General features: G+C 37.2%; 2 protein-coding genes across 4 annotated transcripts; one reads left to right on the top strand and one right to left on the bottom strand.

Annotated features, from left to right (window-relative positions):
* Window positions 1–712: 712 nt before the first annotated feature.
* Window positions 713–22,117, bottom strand: myofl (myoferlin like). Its single transcript, XM_055029542.1, has 54 exons — window positions 21,901–22,117; window positions 21,421–21,476; window positions 21,241–21,332; window positions 19,269–19,377; window positions 18,970–19,060; window positions 18,356–18,525; window positions 17,865–17,993; window positions 17,527–17,589; window positions 16,561–16,611; window positions 16,378–16,408; window positions 16,181–16,296; window positions 15,963–16,089; window positions 15,766–15,869; window positions 15,626–15,694; window positions 15,503–15,546; window positions 15,337–15,419; window positions 15,218–15,241; window positions 14,942–15,066; window positions 14,738–14,851; window positions 14,400–14,577; window positions 14,151–14,275; window positions 13,955–14,064; window positions 13,675–13,867; window positions 13,428–13,583; window positions 12,984–13,115; window positions 12,737–12,900; window positions 11,805–11,919; window positions 11,375–11,477; window positions 11,139–11,278; window positions 10,897–11,061; window positions 10,566–10,653; window positions 9,844–9,921; window positions 9,568–9,749; window positions 9,303–9,470; window positions 9,126–9,227; window positions 8,860–9,021; window positions 7,934–8,099; window positions 7,773–7,843; window positions 6,950–6,964; window positions 6,770–6,868; window positions 6,288–6,416; window positions 5,774–5,926; window positions 5,547–5,638; window positions 5,284–5,454; window positions 4,988–5,136; window positions 3,844–3,983; window positions 3,494–3,582; window positions 3,309–3,404; window positions 3,063–3,204; window positions 2,874–2,973; window positions 1,879–2,054; window positions 1,657–1,766; window positions 1,419–1,566; window positions 713–1,265 (listed from the first exon to the last, which is right to left on the bottom strand). The coding sequence occupies exons 1-54, from the start codon at window positions 21,986–21,988 to the stop codon at window positions 1,227–1,229; spliced, it is 6,132 nt and encodes a 2,043-aa protein (XP_054885517.1). The 5' UTR covers window positions 21,989–22,117; the 3' UTR covers window positions 713–1,226.
* Window positions 22,118–23,058: 941 nt separating this feature from the next.
* LOC129359712 (centrosomal protein of 55 kDa-like) lies at window positions 23,059–27,114 on the top strand. Of its 3 annotated transcripts, none has more exons than XM_055029545.1 (10): window positions 23,059–23,522; window positions 24,084–24,245; window positions 24,366–24,455; window positions 24,852–24,911; window positions 25,076–25,226; window positions 25,468–25,588; window positions 25,682–25,871; window positions 26,029–26,103; window positions 26,315–26,437; window positions 26,682–27,114. In XM_055029545.1, the coding sequence occupies exons 2-10, from the start codon at window positions 24,093–24,095 to the stop codon at window positions 26,871–26,873; spliced, it is 1,155 nt and encodes a 384-aa protein (XP_054885520.1). In that variant the 5' UTR covers window positions 23,059–23,522; window positions 24,084–24,092; the 3' UTR covers window positions 26,874–27,114. The 3 variants fall into 3 exon arrangements, with proteins under 3 accessions (XP_054885520.1, XP_054885519.1, XP_054885518.1); XM_055029544.1 differs by having other exon boundaries at window positions 23,060–23,298; window positions 25,465–25,588; XM_055029543.1 differs by having other exon boundaries at window positions 23,061–23,522; window positions 25,465–25,588.

Raw genomic sequence — 27,114 nt, 5'->3', positions numbered from 1 at the left:
AATCTAATCTGTCCTCTATTTTTGCCATTTTTCCTTATTTTCATTTTTTTTTAATGATAGTTATTTATTAGGATATAAGGAAAATTTCTGAATGACTTCTTACTGAACTAAGAATTAACTAAAATCTCAACATAATGGCTAGATGTTTTGTCTTCTGTTTCCAACAATGCAACAATTTCTTGTATCTAGATTGTCCAATATAATTCGCTCCCAATTTAAAGTCTGAATTCTGGAACAATGACTGCTACTTCTATAGTCTCTAGGATTTTTAATATAATAACACTTCACTGGACAAATAAAATGTTTATTTATGTTCTTTCTTTTTAACAGCCTCTACTGAAATCCACAACTGTGTCAGGTTAAATTCAAGGTATTATGGGCAATGGTACTATTGGGTTGATATCTAATTAACTGATTTCTAACTATGTTGTGTTCTATATGATGCTCCAACTAAATATTTAACTAACAGCAGTCACAGGTTTCCTGCTTTAATATACATTACACACAAGGATAAAATTGTCATTACCCTTTGTCAGTGGCTGTAAAACCCCATAATAGACACTGAAACAATTTGAAACTGAGAGAAGTATTAGTAAAATTAAAGTCTACTGAAAATTGACAATGCAAATTCGATATTGCTTTTGAATTGTGGCTCAACAAGAACAATTAAACCAGTTTTGTTTTAAAATATTTTAATGAAAGAGACCACAGTTCAACACAGAGCTTTTAAATCAAGCCACAGCTTTATTTGCAAAAAACAACAATCATTTTTATATTTGTATCAAATATTGTACATTCCAATTTTTTTGAAATGCTACATTCATATTAATGTAACGGTGGTCACTAAACGAAGTTATGATTTTCTGTTTTAGCATATATTATTACTTAAATTGTTAGTTGTAAATCTACATGTTAACCATTTATTGTCTCTAAGGCTCTCAGTTAGAAATATGGCTGTATGAGTACAATGTTAGTGGTAAATCGTTGTTAAAAAAATAGAAAGGACATAAAACATTAAAAAATATAAAAACAGACAATGCATATAAAAAACAAAAACTATTTTTGCATTATTATCATTTTAACTTATGAATAACATCTGATGCTTCCTTTTGAGAAAGGAAAGAAGCACCTGTAACATAAACATGGTTGGTTGGCAAATTATTGCTTATAGAAACACTGCGCATGATTGCAGATTTGCAGTAGAAATGCATTTCTTTCCTTTTTTTTTAAGAGAAAGGCTTCACGATCTTCATTGAGATGTAATTCTGTGAAGAAAAGAAAATTCAGTTTATTGAGTTAAACAATATTTGCTGAGATTTTCCTTCTACCATGAAACAAAATAAACACCGAACCAGTTTTTGACAAAATGTGATCACTCGTAATTGACAAATAGTGAAAGATAAATGTAGAAGTCTTACAGGAAGTGAATAGAAAAAGATTCCAAGGAACAGGATAACCAGCAAAAGGAGAATCAGTCCAAGGAAAACCCACTTGAATCTGCGCCATATAATGAACTTCATAGTCTTGCAAGGATTTGTGAACCAGAAAAATGAAGTATCAGGGCGGCTGTGGCATAAACATAATCAGCATTGTTAGCACCCAGAAAGATCCTTAAAAATAATCCAGATCTTTGCTTAAGGAGAGAGCCATTCTTACTTGGGTGGTTCGAGTTTTGGATTCATGTTTGGCTCGTCTCTGCCTTTTCCCGCGGGTCTCTCCTCCATTTCTTTTTCTTCCACAATTTCCAGCGTCATCTCCACTTTGCCCTAATTAAAAAGAAAAACAAACAAACAAACAAACAAACACTGCATTTAAAAGTCTCCACATTAAAAAAATTCCAACATACATAAATCTTGCTCTGGACATTATCAAACATACACCAAGCTCATGTTTCCCATTTTTCTCAACAGCACATGGCCACCAGCCCCTCACAGACTTTTGGGAGAAAAGTGAAGACGAGACGTTTCTCATCTTTCCCGACTGCATCTTCAGGCTGCACTTTTCTGGCGTCTTGGCAGGAGGCATCAAATTGAGCAGGTCAAGTTCAACAGAGCCTGTGGAGGAAATATGATCACACTGTAGGTTGTTTTGCGCACAAGACACCTGGTATTTATATACAATGTATGAAAAGAGAGAATTATTTCCCATCACTATCTTACATCAAACCAGACCAAATAATGTCTTGTTTTAGGTTATTTTGTATTAGTAAAATCATTTATATTTAGAAAACCGGAATGATAGGATATGTTTGAGAATCTGGGGAAGTTCATGTTCATTTCACAATTAGGTTAATTGAAAGTACTCCTCTGAATGTATGAAATATGTATCAATCTCAGAACAAATAAGAAAACACATTGTAAAGTGCTGGCTGAAGCTGGTGAGACTTTGTCATTTTACACAGTGAGTCAAATGTTGTCTGACATTCCTCAGAGAAGGTATTACTTCAAAAACAACAAACACCAGATTAGAGTTTGCAACTGCACTGAGGCTAACATTTTGTCTTTTGTCATTTGTAGGTCTGATGAAAGTAAGGAATAATGTTTTGCCATAATCACCATCATAGCATTTGGAGGAAAAGGGAAAATGCAGGGCAGTGGTGGATTGCCGAGGTGACAATATTATGTTATGAGGTATTTTGCTGCAGGAGGGATTGGTGCACTTCTTAAAGTAGGTAGATCAAGCTGTTTAAGAAAGCATTCAGCAAACAGAAATCATTTTATTAATCCTATTTAACCTAAAACAGGAATGACTTCAATGACTGCTTTGATGTAAGACAGAAAATAATCACTACATCTGTCTTGTATATATTGTGAATAATTGTGGTTTCAACCTTAATCCTGACATATCTTGAGTAAATAACCAAAATATTTTACCCAAGTAATCATCAAGTGAAAATTTGTCATTGTCCCATATTTGGATGATGATTTTAGGAGGAAACCTGTGCTCGGTTTTGTCCAGTTTCCAAAAATGTTCCTAGAAATCGTCAAATGTTTTCTGTTGATTATTATATTCAAACACATAAAACATTGAATGGCTTCTTCCTGACTGGTGGATTCACTTACTTTGCTTGAGGAAACACACAGCTGTTCTGCAGGTAAATAGTCAAACCCAAAGATGAACCTCCAGTTAAAATTTCCGTCGCCGTCCAGAGATCTGTAATGGACATCTGTCTTCTGCTTATTCTCTTCCATTCCTGGCATCCACCTAAAAAATAGTCAAATACCCAAACACGATGTCTTGTGGAAAAATATCTCAGTGTCCAAAATACAGAGAATTGATTTTGGTTAGACACAATGTTAATAATTTACCCTTTAACGTAAATATCGCTCATGTTTTCACCAGTGATACTTGTTTCATCCAGAGTGACTTCAGTCGTGTTCCAAACGATGACTCGAAGGAAGTATCTGTTTAAATATGTTGTCACAGTGCTTTCTGTATTGTATTGATTATGTCAAAATGTTAACCTGTACCAGAGTTGTGAAACTTTTCTTACTTTTTGGCTTTCCGAGGAGTAATAACGCATGGAGGTCCAGGCAGCCCCCGACTCTTGGGGAAAATATCTACCCACATTTGAATCTTTCCCTGCATTTGTGAAAAAGAAAACTCAATCCAATCTTTCAAAATATGTATGGTTGTTGATCTCACAGTGTCTGGAAAAAATGCTCACATCACTTGAGCTGTTTCAAGTGTCATCATGCTACAATCACAAAGGTTATTTTAATTTCCCTATTACTAGCTCAAATATTCCAAGTGGCAAGATTATTTTGTTAACCACTGCATATATCAAGTGAAGATTCTGTGAAATTTAACAAAGGCAGTCAGATTTGTTGTGTTTTTTTTTACCTGAGGGAGATTGGGCTGGTGTGAACTGTGCAGGGTTCTGGTTTCCACATGTTCAGGAACAAAACCCTGGTCTCTAAGGACATGCAGGGCCAGTCTCTCTCCAGCTGGTCCCAAATGTTGGTGGATCACAGAGTTTTCCTCTGGAAAAAGAATCACACACTATTCAAAATAATACATTCACTCATTTATTCAAAACTTCATTAACAAGTTCAGGCCCACAATTATGCAAATAAAATAGGTATATTTCTTATTAAAATATGAAAATATAATATGGTTGGTAATAGAAAAACTTGAAATGAAGAAAAAAAGAGTTTTTCCTGATGAACTGTCACAATGAGTTGCTAAGCAGTGATTGGTGAGTTTCACTGAAAACAGCACTTTATTAGTTCTTACAAGAATAAGAACAGAAAGCAGATATGTTCAGTGTCCATTCAGCCTGATAAGATCTACTATATCTGGAGTTATCACAAACTCAAAGATAAATTAGAAATTTGTTTCCCTAATAAAAGGGCCTTGAAATATTCATCTGAATGTGACAGCCGTCTTTGGGTCACTTAAGGTAGAGTCTCAGTGCATCATTTTATGCAAGACGCACTTCTGCATGTAACAGTGTTAAGAGTTTTATTTTTCATACAAGAAAATGAATGGGAAACATTGCAGATTCTATTCCAAAGCAAAAATCACTCTGCAGGAAGTCAGGGAAGAGGAAGTTTTAGACTACTAGAAAAAATACATTAACTTGAGACAATGAAAAATGCTGTGTGATGCCAACTGTAAACAGGTATTCCAACCCAGGATGACTGAATTTTACAGTTTCTCTTCGTTTAGTAGTTTTGCAACAAAAGCAGCATTTATATGTCACACCACAAGTTTTGTGTTGCATTAAGTTCAGCTGATTGGACAGGCTGTTCTACAATGCAAATCTTGTTGATGTGGAAAAAAGTACTACTTGCTGACTCGTGTATAGGGGTATTGTCTTGTTGAAATATCATTTTTGTTGTATTTCCTCTTTGACATGACCTCCTCAAGTACGTTGATTGATTCAAGATTAGTCAATTCAACACTGGAAATGAAAGGCTGACAAAGCAAAAGCCTGAAGGAAGAAAGAAAGAGAAGTAAAGAAATCTTAAATAGAAATTTTTACCATAATCTTGCAGTTTGTATTGTTTTCCAGCAAAAGATAGAGAGCTTCCATTTTCGTCTATGTGTGGAAGAAGAAGGGATTTTTCTTTAGCCAAATTTTGGAGGATCTGGGAAGGTCGCAATTGATCTCTCCACTGATTTATTCCAGACCTACAATCACATGTCAAATGCATAAAAATGATCAATTAAGCCAAAGCATCAAAACAACAAAGAGCTCCAACCATCAACCTTAAAAGACCAATTTCAGGTAAGTAAAGATATTATGCCACTTCTGCAAAGAAGAAAGTTTCCACTTACACACAGTATGTCTCTGGCAGCCCACAACAAGACCTGAAACAAGACAGGAACCTGTTCTCCAAGTCGATGACCGTCTCGCCAACTTTTTCATCTCTGCTCAGTAAGTCAAAGTCAAATACAGCAATTTTCAGATCCTTTTCCAGAGGGAGGAAGCAGGACAGCTCGAACATCCTGTTTAGACATTAATAGAAGTGGAAAGACGATGCAGTCATACAGACTAAACTTTTCTGGTCTTAAAGTAACTTGAGAATAAGAAACTTCACCTTCCAAACTCTGGATTGAGGGTGTTTGGTTTGTAGTTATCCCTGTCATCAATCGTATTTCTCCCAAGCGTTATCTTAATGTACGGGTCACACTGAAATAAACACGAAGAAACGCAAAATAATAAACTCAAGAGACAAATTCACTCATATTCAAAGTGAATTTGCAGAAGAAGATCAAAAATGAAGTTGTTATTTCATTATCTTAATCATTTTCATAAGAAGCTCACCAGGCCATTTGTATCCTTAGGTTGGAGGTCAATGCCACGCACCACATATATTCTGACCAGGCACTCCTGTGGTCCGAGCTCAGGACGCTCTCTGAACTGGAGAGGTGGAGCGCGTTCCCCTTGGTCAGGGAGAGGGTACATCCTGAAGGAACCCTAAAGGCCACCAAAGTCAACCAAGCAAATGCTTATCACTGGAACACACTTACAATCTCTGCACTTCTTACTCTATGTCCAGAATAAATTCAGCAACATAAGACTAAAAAAAAAAAAAAAGACAAAGCCATGATTTGGTCACAATAAAGATTTCTATTGCAAGAGAAAAATAGTTATTGGCAACGGTATATAACATCGTCTTTTAATTGTAAGATTTAACCTTAACCTTTAAGTAACTTAAAACACATTTAGTTGCCTTGTTGGCAAATTTTCCTTATCTTGTTTTTGGGTCAGTAATTAAACATTGCAAGCTACAAGAAACAATTCAAACCATCTCCTCATTACAGTGACAGTTTGTTACCTTAAACTCTCCCACCACAGAGGGATCTTCCTCCTCGTCTTCGGTCTTTCCACGGTAAAGCTTGAAAGTGCTGCAGAAATCAGTCAGACCCTGGAACTCTGGGACCTCTTCTAATTCAGTGTCATAAACCTGTGAACCCAACATCAAGTCTGTCTTATTAATATTCAGTATGCATGCATATTGGGTACATAAAAAAATAAAAAGCAAGGCGTCTCAGTTGCACGTTTCTTGAATCTTGATATCTCTATTTCTGAAAAGTACACAGTATGTTATGGTATAATAGCATACAATATATTGTTATCATTTTTTTTTTTGTTTGTTTGTTTTTGTTCTTGCAGGACGATAAAAGTCTATTTCTATCGTCTGTTATAACAGAAAGAGTTCCTTAATGGTTATAGACCTCAATCTACATGAATTTAGTAAAGACCCCCCAAAGAGCAAAGCTTTAAGTGCTTTTTTCTGGATTGTGTTAAACATTTCACCTGTAGCGTGTCATATCCCAGTTTTAGGTAAGGTCCACATTTTTCATGCTCTCCAACAGAGGCGTAGAACTTACTCCACCAGTCTACTGCCTCGTCCTCCTAGACAGAAATGAGGATGGAGCTACATTGTATAGTTTTGCACACTCTCTAATATAATATCTGTAAATGGATCAAACTTACCTTTGCTTCTTTCATCTGTCAAGTGAAAAGCCAATAGAGAATGTTATTAGGACAAACAAAAATGATTCTGTCAGAATTCTTAGTTGTGCCTAAAAGTTTTACAATGTCAGATTTATTGGCAGAACTCAACATTTTTCAAGTGCACTTAATCAAACTACACAAAAACAGCCTGAATAGTTAAATGACATTAAAATTGCAAGGATCTTTGTAAAAGTGTAAAATAAATTTTTATTTTCAAAACCTACTGCAGTCTTACAAATTTTCAACCCCCTGAAAAGTTTCTGAGCAGCATTTCCTTTTCAGGACTGGTCTTAGATACACTTAATGGTGTATAATCTCTGCTCATGATGAAACACGTTCAAAATCTTGGACTGCTGGTGGTAACATTTCACTGCATGCTAAAAATATGGCCGAGTCAAGAGAACTGTCTTTCATAAACAAGGAGTAGGACACAAAAGCCTTTCAGCAGAGATTGAGTTGTAAGACACAAGAGTGGCCTTCATACTATCCTGACTAAAACTATTGAAATTTTCTGATGAGAAAGACTGTTGGTGAGCACAAACCCAAGAATATTCCTCATCCAGAGATCTGGGTCCAAAACGTTTTAGAATCATGAAGGGTTTGAATGTGTTTTGGTACTGCAGCAACCATAATGTGGAGGAACCCTTTGTAATATTAGTTATGCTGAGCTATTTCATTTGCTCTTGCTTTGTTTTTGTTTTGCATGAAGGTCTTATTTTGCATATTTTGCCAATAAACCTGATTTGAAGTGTAATAATTTGAAGCATTATTACAGCAACAGCTGTAGTGACCTTTGCTTTACCTGAGTTTTTAAAACGTTTCCTTCCTCAATGTCTATGACAACATCTCCTTGGGCTTCAGTTATCATGGCCACTACACAGTCAAATATAAAAAAAATGATTCTGAATTGTTAGGCGCAAAGGATGTGTAAATGTGTTGGAAGTAATAGATGTCTAAGAAGACCTCTGGATGACATGCGGACGTCACTGTTGGGGCGGTATGGATCACAGCGGAACTGGTCCAGACAGTCAATGGTGCACTGACCCACCACTGGTTTTCTGCCGAATGGTCTGTGATCGACTACTTTCAGTACAATCGGAGGGGCGTACATCTCTTCCTTAGGCAGGAGCTACAAACACAGTGAGAGATTACACATAATTCAACAAAGAAAGTTATAATCTACTATTATTCCATGTCAGATGTGTCAGCATCAGCACGCTCTTTCGCTCTTTACTGCATCAACTCAAATCAGTTTCTTAACCATTGCAACTTAGATTATTTCTCTTTGTTGTTCAGTATTTTATTTTAGTCAAAAAATGCTAAAATATCACACAATGGATTTAACTGCATTTTATTATCACAGTAACATATAGCGTGCCTTGTAGTGGTTGGGATCCCTATTGGGGCCAATTGATGCTTATGAAATATGATTTTAAGTTAGGAGCCCTGATCAAACCAAAATAACTGATTCTATTCCTGCTGATGTACCAACAATTTGTGGCATTGTGTGGAAAAAATATCATCTCATCTTAAATGTGAATCAAATAAAAGAGATGATTGTAGATTTCAGGAGAAACTAGAATATGGCAAACACTATTTCAATCATGGGTAAAGAAGAGAAGAGGAGAGAAGTTGGATTTTGTAATCTTTCATAATTATATATTTCTTCAGCCTTTGTGAAGGACGTTCCAAGTTTTTCTTTGAACATCAGCTGCTTTTCTCTGCTTTTCTGTGACCAACCATGTTTGTTTATTATGCCATTTGAGTCTGACCTATGATGTCATGATTCAAACAGATTAGTCGGAGCATCTTCTTGCTATCAGAGAGTTGTCATTTTCTACTGTTGCCACATGTTTGCTCAGTGGATAAAGCAGACAGAGAGCTGATACCACTTTGAGGAGCAGCACAGATCCAGGAAAGTTTGGATGCTTTTTGAAGTTTTTGATAACAGCCGTTTGAACCATCTCCCCGCCACACTCCACTATCAGACTGGGGGACGACACTGCGGCCAGCTGAAAGGTCTTCATGTTCCTTAAGCCCCAAGTCAGAACCTAGGATGAGTGAAAGGAACAGATCATAGTTGAGGAAGAGAAAAAGAAGAAAGCTTCAGAAGATAAATTTAGAAGTGTTCACTGAGGAATCAAAAATATAGTACCTCAATCGCAGTTAGCTGAACAACTGGCCTGATTCCCTGAGGAACCATGTAGAGGTTCTCCCCCCGTCGTGGAGGCACTAGAGGAAGATTCTCATCGTTGCCCTGTTAAACAGCCACTATTTTAAATCATTTATGCAAATATAAAGGTAATTGGCCACATTTTAGTATGTTCTGTACCTTCTCCTTTAGTATAAGCTCAGCAGCAACAAGCACCTCTCCAGCACTGCAACCTTTTTTAGTGACTGGAAGCCATTGCAGTTTTGAACTGCCAGACAAACTGGGGCTTTCACTTGGGAGCTTTACCACCGGGGGGCACATGCAGCGGCCCATCGGTTCATCCTTTCCCTGGTAATTAAACCACATTGGTACACAGGTCTTAGTGAATCTTAATAAATCTACCACTGGGGCTTTCTAAAATTCCCAAATGAAAACTGTAAAGCACCACTTGATCGCTGTCATAAAGTTCAAAGACCACATCTGGTGGGTTGCTTTCAATCGTCTGTGGGTCTCCAAAGATCTCAATGTTCTCAAAAATGAGAGTCTGGTCCCACATGGGGTTCAGTGTGGTTCTTATGACTTCTGTTGTCTTGCTGACATGCAGAAATGACACATGGGCATAGGGATCTGGAGTGGATCAAGGCAGAACTCTCTTAGTCACATTCTTAATCACGTCAAACTATAGTTATGTTGTCAGCTTACAGTTATATTTAGTTTTTACCTGAAAAACTGTCCTTGTCCATTGCACAGAGATTTCTTCCTTGGTAGACATAAACCCTAAGGTGGTAAAGATAGAAACCTGGAGAGAGAAAACATAGCATCCTTCATCCTTATTGGCAACAATGGTAAAGATGACCCAACAGCTTTAAAATAACATAATCTGTAATTGCTGAAGCATAAACTCTAAATTTATGCTTTAGCAATAAATACAATTTTAAATTTTAATATATTTTCCAGCAAAAAACATTAGGAAATAATTGTTTTTCTTTGAGGAAAATCTTTCACTAGACCCACATCTTGTGGAAATACTGAGGGTGAACTAAACAGAAAAGCATAAGACAGGATCTAGCTTTCTTCACAACTTTTTAAATGCTAAAGAACACTTAAGCGTTGTTTTAATGAAAAAAAGGGGGTTGCATAAACAATCCAACTGCAAGTATGCCAACAGGAGAATCATTGTTGATTTTATTTTTAAAAATTCCAAACATGATTATTTTTCAACACTCAATAAATTTCCTCAAATAACAAGTTTATCTAAACATTTCAGTGCCAATTTGGGCCACAGCAATGAAAGAGAATTTCTCAAAGGCACTTTGCACATTTCTACCACTGGTGCCAGTAAGCCTGGGACTGTGTTATCTTTAATTACCAACAGTCAACAATCTGATCAAAGGGATTTTAATCAATGTCCAAGAGTGAATTCCATCTGCCCCAGTTACTCACGGGTAAAATGGCAGGAAACTGTGGGTGTGTTGGCACCAAATGGCTTGGCTGCATCCGTTTTACTGGCCTTTTCATCAACATCAACCCCCTGTTAAGAAAACATATGTCGAGGTACTGAAAGGAAAACTCAAGAACAGTTTTTAACAAATTATGAAGCACAGAGTCAAGCGTAACATCACGGTTCCTGAGTTATGTGCCAGCTTTTTCCTGGAACTGGGGAATAATGGGAGGATGTGACACAGATAGCCTCAGATTATACCAGTTGCCATGAAAGCAGGTTTAATTGTCACATCGTTTGAAAACTCACTTGGAGCATTTAAGCAAAACTCACTAGTGCTCCCTCGAGTCTGAAGATGGCAGAGGCTCCAATGCAGTCCGAAGGGACCATCTTTCTCCTCCAGCGCCGGCGCCGGAACGTGTCGGAGGAGCGTTCCTTTCTGTGAAACTTCCAGCCAATCAGAGAGGAGTATTCCCAGCCTTCCCCTGGTTCTCTTTTCTATAACAATGAAAATATAAGATTGCTCTCATAGCATATTTTATGAGCACTCTTTTTTTTTTCTATATTTTTCTCACCTCAGTTGCAGTAACTTTGTCAGAAAACTTTCTTCTTTTTCGTTTTAGTCTCCTCCTGCGGTGATTGTGGTACATCTTCTCTGCTGCAACCCAAGATTTGGGTTTATCATCAGGTGGAATTATCACTCCATATTCCCAACCTCGGGGTGAAAGATGTAACTACTGTAAATATATTATTTTACATATAGAAACAGAAAGAAGTAATTAGTTTCAGGAGATTCTTGCAATCATGATACCCTTCTCATCAACAGCTCGGTCGCTGTCAAAGCTCCAGACATCTTCCCAGTTCCAACCAGGTGGACATTCAAACTCTTCGGGACTCTGAGTTTTTTCTCCATTCTGTGAAATAAAAATAAACACTATCATTCATTTTCTAAGAGCATGCTCACAATTCAATAATAGCAACAGCATGCAATTCCTTGCTAACTCTGCTTTAACTTCCAACTCATTTGCATTAACAGACTTCTATATGGACAGTTAAGCGCAAATTGTTTCTACTCCTGGCAGATTTAGATATTAAATTATTGTGATTTTAGCAACAAGTTTCTTTCCAATAGGAAATTAGACAAAGTATCTTAAACACACTTAAATACTTGCTGCCAAGGTTTACTGAGCCCTACAGTGAAAACATAATCTGTGTGTTTGAGTGAAAACCATGCATTGTACCACGTCTGTGTAAGGCTCCGCAGCAGGTTTCCATTCTCCACCTGGGAAACGTGTTTCGTTGTGATAAACTTCATCTATGAACTCTGTATGCCCTGCGTCGGCTTCTGTCAAGAGGCTGCAGAAAACACCAGTACACCACACCGTAAAGGTTAAGGGGAGGCTCACACACACACTGTGCAGAACAATGATAAAGTTATCCGACCAGCCCAGGATGTTATGCGTCAGAAAGCGAGGCCATTTAAACGAGCCTGTGAGAGAATGTAAACACCTCAGAGGACCAAATTTCTATACCAATAGAAATTTAAACACTACAAAGTGTTTAAATTTCTATTGGTATTCTGAGATTACAGTGATAATATTCTGTTGCTAGCTCTATTAGCTACAGAATTACTTATAAAAGATTAAATACTGGGAAAATTCACTGTCAATTCCAACAGAATTTAATTAAATACACTTAAAAAAATCTTTCTATTTTGGACTCCACAGCATTTTAAATAATCTAAGAGTCCAAGGTTTTTGACAAGTAAAAGAGGGCAAAGATCAGGAGCAGCTGGAAAAAAGGAAAACAGCTGTCTGTAAAAGTGCAAACTATGTAAGTTTGTCTCGACTAGACTGAAGGTTTAAACCTTTGTAAGAAAATACTTTGTGTTCTTTGTTTTGGGACTTTGAGCAATCAGCTATGTTTCTACTTATACAGATTTAAATCTCTCAGTTAAAAGAGGGGAAAAGATTAAATCTAAATTTGTTGTACTTGGAGTCTGTATATCTACTGCATCTTGCAGAAGTAATTTGATTTAAAAAAAAACTATGAACAAAATTCTTGAAAGTACTAAAGTGCAAGAGAATAACAGGATGTTTACACACCAACTGTGCAGCCATGACTCTTAGTACAGCACAGGACTGTGTGTTTTACGTGAGGCTCTTAAACTTACCACCGCTCTGGATCAACAAACCAGTCTTCCTCCCACTCCCATCCTCGTGGAGGCAGAAAGCGCTCCTGTTTGAGCTTCACTTTCCCGGTCACATCTGAGAACTTGTGGCGACCCACCAGGCCAGTGGTTCCCCACTTCCCAAAGACCTGGGCCTGGTTCTCATACTGCAGAGAATGAGAGGAGAAAGGTGTGTTTGGCAGAGTTTTGAGAAATAAGCGAATGTACCAGAGTAGTGTCAGAGTTGTACCATTTCAGCATATACACTGAAGTTTCCCTCTGAGAAACTGTTGAATTTCTTCTCATAAGCAGAGAGGCCTAACCACATGTTGATGCGCAACTGAACAGGGATTTTCACTCCTTTGTTTTTGTCCATGGGGTACTGGCAAAGCAAAAATGTGATTACATATGCAACAAGAACAGATATAAATAGTTTCACATTTTTCCACATTATAACCACAAACTTATTTTTTAAAAAACAGGTATGCATCACTTATCAGATTTTATTTGCAAAAATACAATTTGAAACTGCTAAGTGTTGGCCTATCAAGTATCATACAAACTGCCTTGATGCCTGTGCTTATAACATAGCAAAAAAAAGGGTTTATGGGCAATAAATAGTTTTGCAAGGCAGTTAGACTGCAAAACAGGCTTTCAATGACAGTTTCTAGGAATGTTGGCTGTTTTTTTTTACCTGCATAAAGATGGTCTGAGTTTTTCCACAGTGTTTGCCACAAGCTTGCTCACTATAGTTAGAGTACAAGACCTGGTGGACTGGGACTCGGGCGTACGCCACTCTCTTCTCCCCTCTCAGCATCCATATGATCACATCTGGCATGCTGTTCTGAGACTGACATACGAAAGAATTGTTTTTAAGTTTTAATCACATCCTGTAACATTACATATTATATTATCCAAGGGGATACAGATGAAGCAAGGACCTCATCTGCAAGCAGTTTGATTCTCTCAAGCCACTCTTCAATGTCTCCAACAACCGACTTGACATCCAGGGTCTCTTCTGTCATGTGACAGGCCGCCGCTCTGATACTGACTAAAGCAGCCTCGCGCAGACTTTGTATTTGGAGATCCAGGGCTGTGATGTTGTGCTGACCTTCAAGTGCTGGAAGCTGAAAGCTTTCAGGAGTAAAACAGTGTTTATTCAAAACATACTAATGTTTAATTATATGATACATCCTCTAAAAAAAAAAAAAAATGTTTTACTTGTTGATGTTCTCAATCAAATGGTTGAGCAGCCTGAGCAGAACCTCTGCCAGCTGTGCCTCAGACACTTTGGCTTGGATTTCTTTCTTCAGAGAAGTTAGATGGCTCTCCTGAATTAAATAACAAAATATATAAAAACTGTAATTAAGGAGGAGCATACGGCATGTGCAGACTTTACATCTAAAACCTGTCTCACCAGTTGATCAACAATAAAGAGGAGAACATTGACAGCGTCCAGGCGGTGACTGATGTCTTCCCAGTATGACGTGAGAATCACAACTGGTTTTGTGTCCGCCCAGGGCAGGTAATAGTAGTGGTTCCCTGCGGCAATCCCAGTAAATATACCAAGTAATTTTAAACACATGTTTTATGTTGTGGAAACTGTGCACTCCTACTGAAATACTCCAAGTCAGCAGTTTTGGTTTGTGGTTTGTAAGTGTCATACCGTCAAACACAGCAAAGCTGTACTGGGTGGTGGACGCCAGTGGCTTGCAGGTGGAGTCCAGTTTGTTGCCATAGTTACCCATGCTGACCTCAAACTGGATTGGCTCACCCGGCTCTTGGAGCATGCAAGCACTGTGGAAAACGGCGCAGAGGGAGTACTTCCTCCTGCGCTGGTATTTCTGTAATTAAAAAGCATGATGGAGGGTTAGAAGCAAAAGACTTCTTTCACCATGATATTTACAAATATTAATGAAAACCACTTAAGGAAAAAGTGACCAGTCACATGACAGTATTTAATGGTTTTAACAGTATGTCAGGGTTGCATTGCATGATGTTTACCTGGGCCACTAAGATGTCATCACTGTAGATATCATCCACATTCTTATCAACTTTTCCATCCACCTGAGTGGAAAGTTCAACAAGGACCCTCCCCCTATAGGCGACTCCTTCTCCCTGGGACACATCACAAACCAAAAACCTCATTCATGTTTTGTCACATTTTAAAACATCACTGCGTCATTTTAGATCGTATAGTTTTATTACATTCCCAAAGTTCAGCTCTTCATAAGGATCAGGTAGGCCGGTGAACTCTCTGGGGCTTCCATACAGGTTGACATAGCAAGGTCCAAAAGCAGGGAGAAACCCCCCCTCTAATGCTGAAGGGCTCACTGGAAAGCACCACATGTTTAAAACCACCTCAACAATTTTAAGTGTCAGATTTATTTCCTGGTCATTGTACATGTTGAGCAATATCTTTTTTATATATATATAATATTGTATTTAGTTACTTTGTAATTTAAAAGTTATTCTCATACATACATTCAGAAATTTCAGTCCTGGAATCTGTTTAAAATAAAACAAAGCTGTTGAAGGTGTTTCATTGATTTTACATCAATGTGTAAAATCAAGTGAAAAGGGAAAAAAAAAAACCTAATTACCTTCAATTTCCCCACCGGAGCAAGACATTTTGCTCAAATTTAAAAATGTTGTTCCAATGGCGTCATCCTTGCTCAGACGATCCCTTGCAAATGTAGATAGCAATACTAATTACTGACATTTGCATTTAATCCAAGGATTTGTCTGTAGAATAATGTCAAAACTTACCAGTCATACATGGTTAGTTTGATGCGTTCACACATGGATGGAAACTACAAAAGCAGAGGTTATTTGTGCAGAAATGTTTATCATTATGAAGTTCAGATGATGGTGAGCTGCAACATTTCTCACCTTGACTTGAAGTCTGATGACTTGGTTCCACTCAGGATTTGCATTTTTTTCAATTATTTTGGTGCAGAACTAAAACATTGTTAAGAGTAAGAAACAATAGTCATACGCAGACTTATGTTATTAAATCAAAGACAAAATACCTTCTTTCCAGCAAAGCTGACTTCCAAATATGGATCAACCAGATTCTTCTTGTCTCCATCCCCTCCAAACACTTGTTTCACTGTCTGAACGAAGGCATCATCCACTGTAAGGCAAAAGCTTTTGAAATTAGGTTTCTGGAGGTGATCTGACTGAATAAATTGATGCATTTCTGTGCATCAATTACTCTGTCCCTTACTCTGTGGCATATCCTCTGCGCGAAACACTTTAAGGCTCAGAGTGACCCATCGCATCGTGACACCAGCTGGAACCAAAAGATTACTCTCTATATCATCCTGCTCTTCACTTAATTCTCTTCTCTCACTCTGGAACCAAAAGAAAAGGATATAAGAGTTTGTTTTTTTTAGATAATCATTTTAAAAGTTGCTGTAGGATGTGTGAAAATATTGCCTGTACCGGTGGGTCATCTCCAGTGCCGACAATAATAATGCTGACTTTCAGGTATCCTCTGGCCCCTGTGCTGGATTCCTCCAGATCACTCAGGAGCAGCCATTTTCTCATTATACAATGGCCTGGAAATGGAGAGGAGAATTTGTTTACATCGGTGCACAAATATAAAAAGAAATTCAAATTTTCACTTTGGTAAAACTGACCAGGTTCATTATAGATGTAGCCAACATCCAGCTAAGTAAAAGAGGAAAAAGAAAAATATTAAAGTACTGTCAGTTAACAGAATTTTAACTCCTCTAAGAAATACTTTAACATCTAAACATCATCTTTCAGCTTTGGTATGTCTTTGCATGTGTTTATATTGGTGTATAAGTGGTGCAGTATACCTTGAACTCTCCCATGAGACTGTCTGCTCTGAGGGAGAAAGAGTCATAAACCTGTGACGAAAAGCAAAGCATCGAGCTGGTAAAAACACCCCATCTACTACTGTGACAGTAAGCTTAAAACATGTCAACTTTTTTCTTAATATATTTTTCTTTCTAGTGGGCCTATTGACATGAAATTCACACCATATGCAGCTATTGAAATGAAATTCAATAGATGCATTTCCATGAATTGACATATAGAGTCAATTCCTTTGACTGTGTGTCAGAGAAATTGGAAAAAGTGGACGACTGAATGATAATTCTGTAGAAAAACTAGGTGCAAAAATTGGTGTAATGCCAAGAAAACCAATAAAAATGATGAGTATTGATAAAGAATCTATTTTTCCTATCAGTGTATTTAATGAATGTTTCCATATATTGGCGCCACAATACTAAAATAAACATAACACAATTAACTAGACAGAACCAAGAGTTTGTCACAATATTCCTGAAGAGTTGTCCAGTTGTCTGCTTCAGCACAAGACTCCTCTGCTGAAGGAGAAGCCTGGTGAAGCATAATGTAAAATTTAGTCTATAACATTTGGACAAGCAAATGAAATACTGGGAGATTACAGAGGTCGCTTCTGACCAGACTTTATATCAGTATACACGCCATGTTCAGAGCAGGAATTGTTTGCAAAGCACCCCAAAAATGCAGTATCAACAGAATGTTTGGAGGTGGGAACATTGTGGGGCAGGTGAAGGACGAATGAAGAAATTCATCAAAACCTTCATAATGATAATCTGAAGATGATTTTTCACCAAGACAATGACCACAAACACACAGGCAAGGAAATGCTCTGTTGGTTTAGAAGAAAAAACGTAAACTTTCTAGATTGGCCATGTGTGTGGATTACAAATCTACAGACTCATTAGAAATATATTTACAAAGAAAGGCTGCTTCATGAATAGAAACATAATACTTACTCGAAGACTGATGCTCTCATCAAAAAGCTCTGAAGGCAGCATGTTAACATTGTAGAAAAACATCTGAAACAGAAAAAAATGAAAAACATTTATCTTGGGTAAATATGTGGGTGTTTTAGGATTTCACAGTGAGACCAAGATTCTCACAATGGCAAAAGCTGAGAAAATGAAAAGTCTTGCAAAATGACCTGATTGCAAAGGATAAAGTACTTGAGTCAACATGGCCATTTCATTGTTGCAACTAACAAAGAAAGAAATGCCTCGCATTTTACAAAAGGTTGAGGATATTTGGAGAGCAAATAGAGAATAACAGAGCAGCAAAGACTATCGTAACTTGCCTCATCGAAGAACGGGTTGTTTCCTCTTCTGATTCTGGTCCTGTGGGTCTGTCCACAAACATTCACTTTCACCACCGGCTTTATGTTGTTGCCTGGCAGCTGACGACCTTCGATAACACGAACACGAATCTGGATTTTAAAATAGAGAAGAAATGACAGATGAAGAAACAGTCAGGAAATGGATTTAATTACATTTTATTTTGAAAATATAATTAAACATTGTGGGGCAGCTGTTTGTAAGCTTCTTATTCACTGAAGCTGACAAACACAACTACTCCAAACGCAAAGGACCAACTGTGTGAAAATATGTAACACCAACAGATAAATTTTCAGTTTTACAGAATTACAAAAATTTTAGTGATGTACTTTCTGGTATGATTTTAAGTCCACATTTGATCTGATTGTACATGCTCTTGTGCATCATAGAAACATTCCTGAATCAGTTTGGTGTTTGTTGTTATGCAGGAAAAGTAATCACAACAAAACAAAACCTGGAAGTCTTGAGGCTTATTGGCCAGAACCTTGTGCCTCTTTCTACTCAAACGATGCAACTTATGACTTGGTTTTCCAGGATGGTTTGGTGAAGGAGGCATTCCTGAACTTCCAACCTGACCAGCTCCATCCATAACATCCTGTGTCTCATCATCCTCCTCATGATCTCCTGAACAACACAAAAGAAAAATACTAGGAACAAGCAATGCAACTATGCGCAGTCTTCTTCTCAATAATTAAATAGTTGATAGTTTAAACAGAAATGCATAATTATAGGTGAAGCTGAAATATTGTTTAGAATATTTCCCTACAATTAAATGTTTATTGATGTACTAAATAAATAAAATTAAATTCAATCCTCTTATACATTTCCCAATATGGTGCTATTCTACTATATGAAAAGTTTAAGAAAATTATTATGGCTGTGTTAAATTAAGTTTAGTCTACTTTATATTATAATATATTTCTGATTAAATATATATTCATTAGAAATATATATTATAACTTCAAAGGCAAATGTATAAGTTTACCAGAGACCTAGAAAGATATAACCATTTAATGTCATAATAAAAGTCTGACCATTTTAATAGAAATGAACTGTTGTGTTTTTTACCTGCTTCTGTGTAGGAGACGTCGACATTAGTGTGATCATTCAGGTCTGGACTAGAAGGTGACTCATAGCCAATGCCCAAATTAATGGTTGCCTGGAGAATGATGAATAAATACCATTTTACATAGAACATACATTTCAAGTACTATTATCCAATCCACTGTCTACTATGAATATAATACAACATAGAATAAATTGATACAATCGATAAATTGATACTGAAGTTGCTGTGAAGGTCTAACATACTAAGGTTTTAAATATACATGGGATCATTTACGACGGATGTAAGCGAATTTATTTACCCCCACATTTTGCTGCTTCTCATTGATCAAAGGGACATTTTTAGATGGCAGGGACTTCACTTGACCACTGGCCAAATCTCTCAGTGAGATTTTCGCAGAACCAATAAACCTGGAAAGCAATCACATTAATTTATGTTCAGCAAAACATCACGAGTCACACATGTAATACTGAGCGTTGATTAAAAAAAAAAACATATCTGTGAATTTTCGTCGCAAACAGAACTTCAAGGATGCTATGCTTCAACAAATAGTAACACATAAACATAACATAAACTGGAACCAGAATAAATGTTTGTAATAGTTTTTTTTCTCGTTACCATGACAAATAATCTTAACTTCCCAGTTTCATTGCTTCCTGAATATAGCATGGAAACTTACTGTAGTCCCTTTGTGTGAAAAACAGAAGCTCTACAGCCATGATTAATAATCACATTATATTGCAACAGCCTGGAAACTCTCCAAACTCATGCCAACTCTTTCAATTTAACTAAATTTGAACCAAAAATGCAATTGTGAAAGGATGTTATTGCAATGGCAGAAAGGATTATCCCTGATTAGTCAACAGTTGCCATGCAATTTCAAGGATATACTTTGAGGAAGTGCAAGTAAAACGTATTTTAAATGTACCACTGGCTGATGCTGGATGCTTTGTGGTCACATTAATAACAAATAATAGCACAAAATAGTCTGAATTACTACAAAATGCATGTGGAATTTTACTGTTTTCTTTTGTCATTCTTAACAGAAGATTGAAGCTCTTGTTGAAGTTTCTTACTTGTACATTCCCAACTATCAGTAAACAATTTTGTCTTTTCTCTACATTGTATTTATTATATTTGTCTAGAAAATCTTCCAATGACCTTCAGACATTATCTAATTGGTAAATAGAGCCCATCTGCCTGTCATTTATTCTCAGTATAAAGCAAGTTTAAAACAAGCTTGAGTTATAAAACAATATCCTAAGCTGTCATTGTATTAAGAAAAATTGTTCAGCCTGATGAAAACTTATAGAGAATTAATCTGAACATCAGACAAGAAGTCTATTGTAACTCTGGGGGAGCTGCAGAGATCCACAGGGAATCTGTTGATATGACAACTATTAGTTCTGCTGTCCACAAGAATGTAGGAATAAGAGTAACACCTAATGTTGAAAGAAAGCCCTTAGAAGTCCTGCTTGTGCTTTCGTTGGGGACTTGTGGAGGCAGTTGCTCTGATGACATCAGACTACCACTTTTGCAAAGCCCTTTAAGTGCCATTACTGCCAGAACTGCAGTCATCAAATTTGGCCCAAAAACTCACCACCACAAGCTCTTTTGATTATGAAGTATCATTCATCATAAGGGAGACAGAACCCATCACCCACCATCACCTCCCCCTTCTTGGTTGCAAATCAGTTTACATTGTTACTGTCGGTCACTGGAGTGACTCAAAGGAAATGTTTTTACTTGGCCTGCAAACTGGTGAAAGAATGTCACTAAGAGAGCAGTAGCTATTTAACCAAAACAATAAAGTCACAGTCTTTTGTGTTGCTATGCACGTGAAGTTTAGAAAGTAAAAGAGCTCAATCTCTCCTTAGGGCGAGATTTTATTTGTCCGAAGAAGAGAAGAAGAAAGCACTTCTTTTTGACAAGTCTTAACATGGTTCAGTGCGTTTGAGACACGCAGCTAAGTGAAGTTTCAACATGCTGTTCAGAATTTAGAGAAATGTTAACCTGTCCTCAACAAAGCTTTAAATGGTAATCACTATCTTATTCCTGGAAACACAAATATTTCAAGAAGGATGTTTCTTTTCCTTTGCCTCAATCAGAACTATTTCTGTTTTTCTTTCCTTTCTCTTCTCCCCTTTTTTCTCCCATTACCTAGATGTTCTGTTGGGGAAGTCCTGACTAGTTTTAATCAAAACACATTACGGCGTAAACCATTACAATCCGAATACAGGTTGCAAATGTGACAGTGTATCCTGAACACTTACTTGTGTTTCCCAATTGTCTCATAGTCCTTTACTACCACATCAATGTAGGAGGATGCATCCAGAGGAGAGCCTTTCAGATCAAATTCAAGGACCTGTAATTCAAAATGAAGAGCATTTAAAACGGTGCACAACTTGTAAAAGTTCAAAATAAAGTTAAAAGCACTGTAATTCTTCACTTACTTCATTCCAAACTGGGTTCAGGTCATTGTTAATTGCTTTTGTTTTCTTCTTTTCACCTGCAAGCACAAAAAAGGGAATAATTTATATGTTGGGCTTTAGCAGCTTTTTATTCACTTTATAACTTCCTTATGTTTTTATTTCGAGAGCTATTCAGCTAAACTTGTTGCAAACTTGTGAAACGCACTAAATCTCATTTATGTGCAAATGAAAACATATGAATAAGTCCAAGAACAAGGATTGAGACGTTAGGTGATATTATGACCTTATAAGGATGTATCTCCCTCATTTGCTGAATCGCTGCCCAAATATTTGACTTAAGCCCTCTGGAAAAAAGATTCCTTAACTAAGGAGATATTGTGACATTTTTGATACTCAAAAGGACTACAAAGAAGGTGACTGATTAAAATATAAATTAAAATATGTGAATGACTCGTCTGGCTGACACAGAAAAATTGTTAAATTAATATGAGATTTCCTCACCTCTAAAAAGAACAGTAGCAATTGGATCTGGGTTTCCTAGTTTCTTTTTAGGAATCCCGCTCGCAGACTCGACAATGACCCGCAGCATAGTGACCAAAATCCAAGTTTACTCGGCGACTCGACACATTCCGTCAGGAGAGTATGTACTCCTCCGACAGAAATGAGATGAAAGGAGGAGAGAACTGCAGAAGAGGATGAGGACAACCTCATTCATGAGTCATCGCGGCCAAAAAAACACTACCTCTGAGGTGGCTTTAAATGAGGAACAGAAATGGGTGTGTACACAGCAGCCAGTTTTTTTAAATATTCAGAATTGCCTAATCGCTTTTAATCCCCCCAGCGAAGTTAGTGCGCAACACCACCCTCCAGTGGACATATTGGTACTGCCGCTGTAACTCAGAATTAGGTGACCATCGGATATTGTGACACTAGAGGGCGCTGTTGCTACTGTTCACTCTCCCTAACTTTATTTGGAAGTACCGATTGCATGAAGCTGGACTGAAACACAGATGGTTACACATTCTGATGGCTGTAATTGAAAAATGCAATCATGCAGATTTTTCTTTTTTTTTTATTCAGGTGCTCAACAATAACAAGACATTGTTATCCTTTCAATGATTCATAAGCACAGGCATATTGAGGTGAACAATAACGATGTATTTTCATATTTTTTAATACAATTTTAATGGCATCTGCAAGAAGTACTGATGCCAATAACTTCTCAGGCTTCCTTAAATAACTTTACATCAAATTGCATTGTAAACTGACTTTGACTAAATTGCTTTACAAATAGTATCCGAAATGTCTGTAATTGAATTTGAACATAATTGTACGATTTGATTGTATTGGATACATTTGATTACATATTTCCAAGAGTAGACATTATTTGGACTTTCTGGTGAAGTCCTTTAAGATAATATTTGCTGTGAATTGGCACAATATTGCCTACATAAATATCTGAATTAAACTGAAATGAATTGTAATTATGGGCCAGTATTAATTTCTATGGGTTAATAGCAAGAGTAGCAGCAATAACTATTGCCCTTCTTGACAAAAGGAGGCAATAGATTGTATTTTAATAAAACCCAGTGTTATTAATTCAAATTCAATAGAGGCAACAGCGCCCCCTGGAGTCTCAATATCCGAGAACAGCATAGCTTGGGATTTCAAATTTTCCCACGTATTTTTTCTCTTTTGTCTTTGGCTTATCTTCCTAACACGATTAACTGCAACGGAACTTTGAGTTTGTACCAAAACGTTGCTGGAGTGAAATAATTGTTTTCTTTTTCTCCAAACGGAAGCTTTCGCGCCCAACGCTTGCGGAGAGTTTTGCCTCAAAAAAACAGGATAACTCAGAAAAATAAGGCCATATTTTGATGTAGCAACCAACGTTTTCAGGTAAAACAAAATGAAACCAATTCTAACGAGTTTCGTTGAAAACGTTGTTGACCTTTACATGTTAAATTTCCAGAAAAGCACCGGTAGCGTTAGCTTAATTTGTTCAGCTAGCTAAATCTAACTTAGACAATAAGACTGAAGAGCCGAGAACTTATAAATATTTCTAAAAGATCAAGACAGACAGAAGAGAAGCACTTACCAGATCGGAAGATGATCTTCTTTGGGTAAATAAATGTCTCATTATGCTCAAAACCGTTAGCTTGTTTAGCTTTCTGAGGTTAGTTAAAAACAAGTTTATATGGGTCACTGACCTCTATGTTTATGTTTGTAAAAATGAGGCTTTAAAAAGGATTGTTTCAGCTAATTTATCTTCTAGAAATGGGCTTAGTTGCCCCCAAAGCCCAAGTTAACCATTGATAATTTCAGATAAAATATTATCAGTGTTGATTTTTTTGGTTGTGCTTTTAAGACAAACAAAACTAACTCCTGGTAAAAACAGTCATTGCCTGGTAGGAATTGCCGAGTTATTGGTACCAAAAGGTTAAAGGTTGGTTACAGAACCACTTAAACTTTCCTTTTTCTGTTCCTGTGATTTAAATGACTTTGGATCACGAAGCTTTGGAAATATATATGCTATTTTGAGAAATAATCACTTGTAAATCACAGCAAAACTTGGTGTCTTCTGTCTGTGTTTTAAAATACCAAATTATATATATATATAAACTATAATAACCAACTGTTATATTGTCTCATATTGTTCTACTGGCTCTAATTCTTCTGATCAGGTAATAAAGATGACAGCCTATAAAAATAATGCTTCACTCAAGAAAAAACTCAGCTTAGAGCTTGTAAGGATCATCAGCATATTAAAGAAGGAGAATATCCAGCTGAAGAAGATTCTAGCTGAGGTGTCCCATCATCATGCCGAACACAATAAGCTTGTGGAGGTAAGCACAGCGAAGATAAATTGTGTTTGAGCTGTTGTTGGAAAGAACTTGTGAGAGTTTGCTTATATTGTCTATTTATGTGGCTCTGGAAACCACTTTTCGCTGTTGACCTGCTTACAGAAACTCCTCGCTCTTGAAACTCTGCGGCTCGAGAGTCGTCAGCAGCAGCAGCTTCCACCAAAAAATGAAAAAACTACTTTGTCCTCAGAGGTAGGGGTTGCAGTTGTTCGGATTTTTTTTTTAAATTGATGTGAGCATGATAAAAGTTGAGTCGACACCAATTAATTGTTGTGATGTCATAGAAAGAGGAGGAGAAATGTTTCGCAGTGTTGTGAAATATTTGATGTGTAAGCACCACTGCTAAACCACCTGATGTTTTTATCTTTTTCTGAGGGAGTTCCGGTCTTACTTGATTTAAACCACTAGATGGCAGCAGTTTTTCTTTCACGCTTCGTTTTTGATTGATTATGCCTCATGTTCATTTCTATGAATTTTTACTAGCCATCTTTCGCATGGCTCGATTTTCACTGTTGTCTTTGAAATTATGTTGATTTTTATGATTGATTTTGTAATGTGGAATGCTCTATCTTTTCTCTTGTCTTGTAGGATTCCCCATCATTCTCCAGCGATGAAGCTGTCTCACATCTTCAGCATAAGCTCAACGATGCAAGTGTTGTGAAAATTACTTTACTCTCTTTAGCTGTTCATGTAACAAAGTATGAATCTTAGCGACAGATTCATACATGTCGCTAAGTATTTGCACTTCACATTCCCCTCCTCGTCCAGCTGTGTCTTTGTGTTCTTCTTATTCATTTATCTGATCCTTCAAGGCTTTGGAAAAGAACAAGCAGTGGCTGGATTATGACCAGCAGAGAGAGGCCTATGTTAGGGCAATTCTGGACAAAATGTTATGGCTGGAGAAGCATCTGAATGAAACCAATCAGGCCCACTCAAAGCAGCACAATGAGGAGCATTCAGATGGTGAGTCAAAGGGACAGTGGGCAGCAAGCATTCACCACTAATACAACAGAGGGCAGCCTACTGTCACAACTAGGTTTTTTTTTAAGACATCTAGATAGTTTTGTAGTATCCCATAGTGACAGAGATTGTCACCAGCTGCAGCATTTTCTTCGAGATGACAGTTTAACAGTGTGTAGTAAAAGTGTTTAACAAGTTCCATTACTTATCTTTCTGTTGCCTTGTAATCCTTTCAATACAGCAGAGCCACAAAGACAGCTTAAAGAACTCTTTGAAAGCCTCTTGAAACAGGCTGATGTCTGGCTGGATATGCTTAAAAAACAAGTTGAAGTGACTCATCAGGAGCTGATCATTGCTGAAAAACGGTATGGCGTGTGGCAAAATAAGACCCATTCAGTTCTGTCTTAAACAGGGAAGATTGTAAATGGTTGTAAGCTACATAAGAACTTCATCTCTAGGTTCAGAGCAAGAGAAGAAGAGTTGGAGGCTCTCGTCTACCAAATGAAGAGTGAAACAATAAGCAAAGGAAGCCCACAAGAAGAATGTCTAAACTCTGAGGAGGAAGAGCAACAGCTGAGGGAGAAGACCCAAGAACTCCAAGCCAGGCTGAAGGAGGAGAAACGAAGGTCTACAAATTTTGAGCTGCAGGTAAATACTCATGACATGTCAACTTATAATACAGTCCGGTTCTTAAAACTACAATGTTAGTAAGTTGTTTGTGAAACAAGTTATGAAAATTTTTTCCATTCATGTCAGAAAATCAAGACTTTAGACTAGAAAACAAAAATGTCTGCTTGTTTCTCAGGCAAGCCTCTATCAGAGGTACATGTTAAACTATCACCATGCAGACCAGGAAAAGATTACAGACCTGGAAAGACAGGTAGGACAGAAACAGACATGTTCTACTTGTGTCAGTTCTGATTTTTTTTTACCCACAAAGCATCTGGATTCTCCTAATTCATATAGGAACAGACTAATATTTAGTCCTTCCTTTCATGAGGTTTTGCTTATAAAAAAAACTTTGAAATATTCTCCCAATATCATTACACTTACAAGTTTTGCTGCACTGGCAATTTTTTTTTTAATTCTAGATCAAGATTTCTTCACAAGACCTTGAGGATGCAAAGCGGGACAATTCATATTTAAAGAAGCAAATGCTCAGAATTCTGAAGAAGCTACATAGAGAAGACGGCCTTTCCCCAGATCAGCCAAAGGTTGGCATGAATACAGATTTCAGTTCTTCTCTGTGATGAAACTTAAAGCAGAATTAAGACGCGTTGCTTCATGGGCCAAGGTTACCTGAAAGCACTGTACGCTTCTGCTTTTATTACCATACACATCCTTACTGTGAAATCTGTGCAGCTTTGAGTGTCACAGGACAAGAATTACTGATTCGCCTAGAAATCGGGTTTAACCTGACATTAGATCTGAACTGACGTTTGGCTCTGTTTGTGTCAGAGAGACCAGCAGGACCTTCACTCATGTGAAGAGGCAATGCCACCCTCCTCGTCCCCCAGAGACAGCCTGACGTCCTCTACTCACACCAGCGTGCTGAATGAAAGCATCCTGGAGTGTCCCAGCTGCCAGAATGAGTACCCGGCCAGCGAATACAGAGAGCTGCTGAAGCACCTGGAAACCTGTCTGGAATGAATCTACCCATCAAAGTTCAGTTCTGTTTCTTTGTTTAGACGTCCTAGCGCAAGTTCAATGCCTGTTAATAAACTGCAATTTTGCTTGATGGTATTTTAGAACCTCAGTTCTGAAATGATTTCAAATTTAATTGAATTTTTAAAGCATCGTTTTCATTAAGATAAATGTAACTGAAGATTTGTTCTGTTTCTTTGTGAAAATAAATTGATGTAAAATGACTGATTAAACCTTTAATAATTGA

Source organism: Poeciliopsis prolifica, unplaced genomic scaffold (assembly GCF_027474105.1).
Source record: "Poeciliopsis prolifica strain line A6 unplaced genomic scaffold, Auburn_PproV2 SCAFFOLD005, whole genome shotgun sequence".
NCBI classification, from domain to species: Eukaryota; Metazoa; Chordata; class Actinopteri; order Cyprinodontiformes; family Poeciliidae; genus Poeciliopsis; species Poeciliopsis prolifica.
This window is presented reverse-complemented; position numbering and strand designations above follow the sequence as displayed.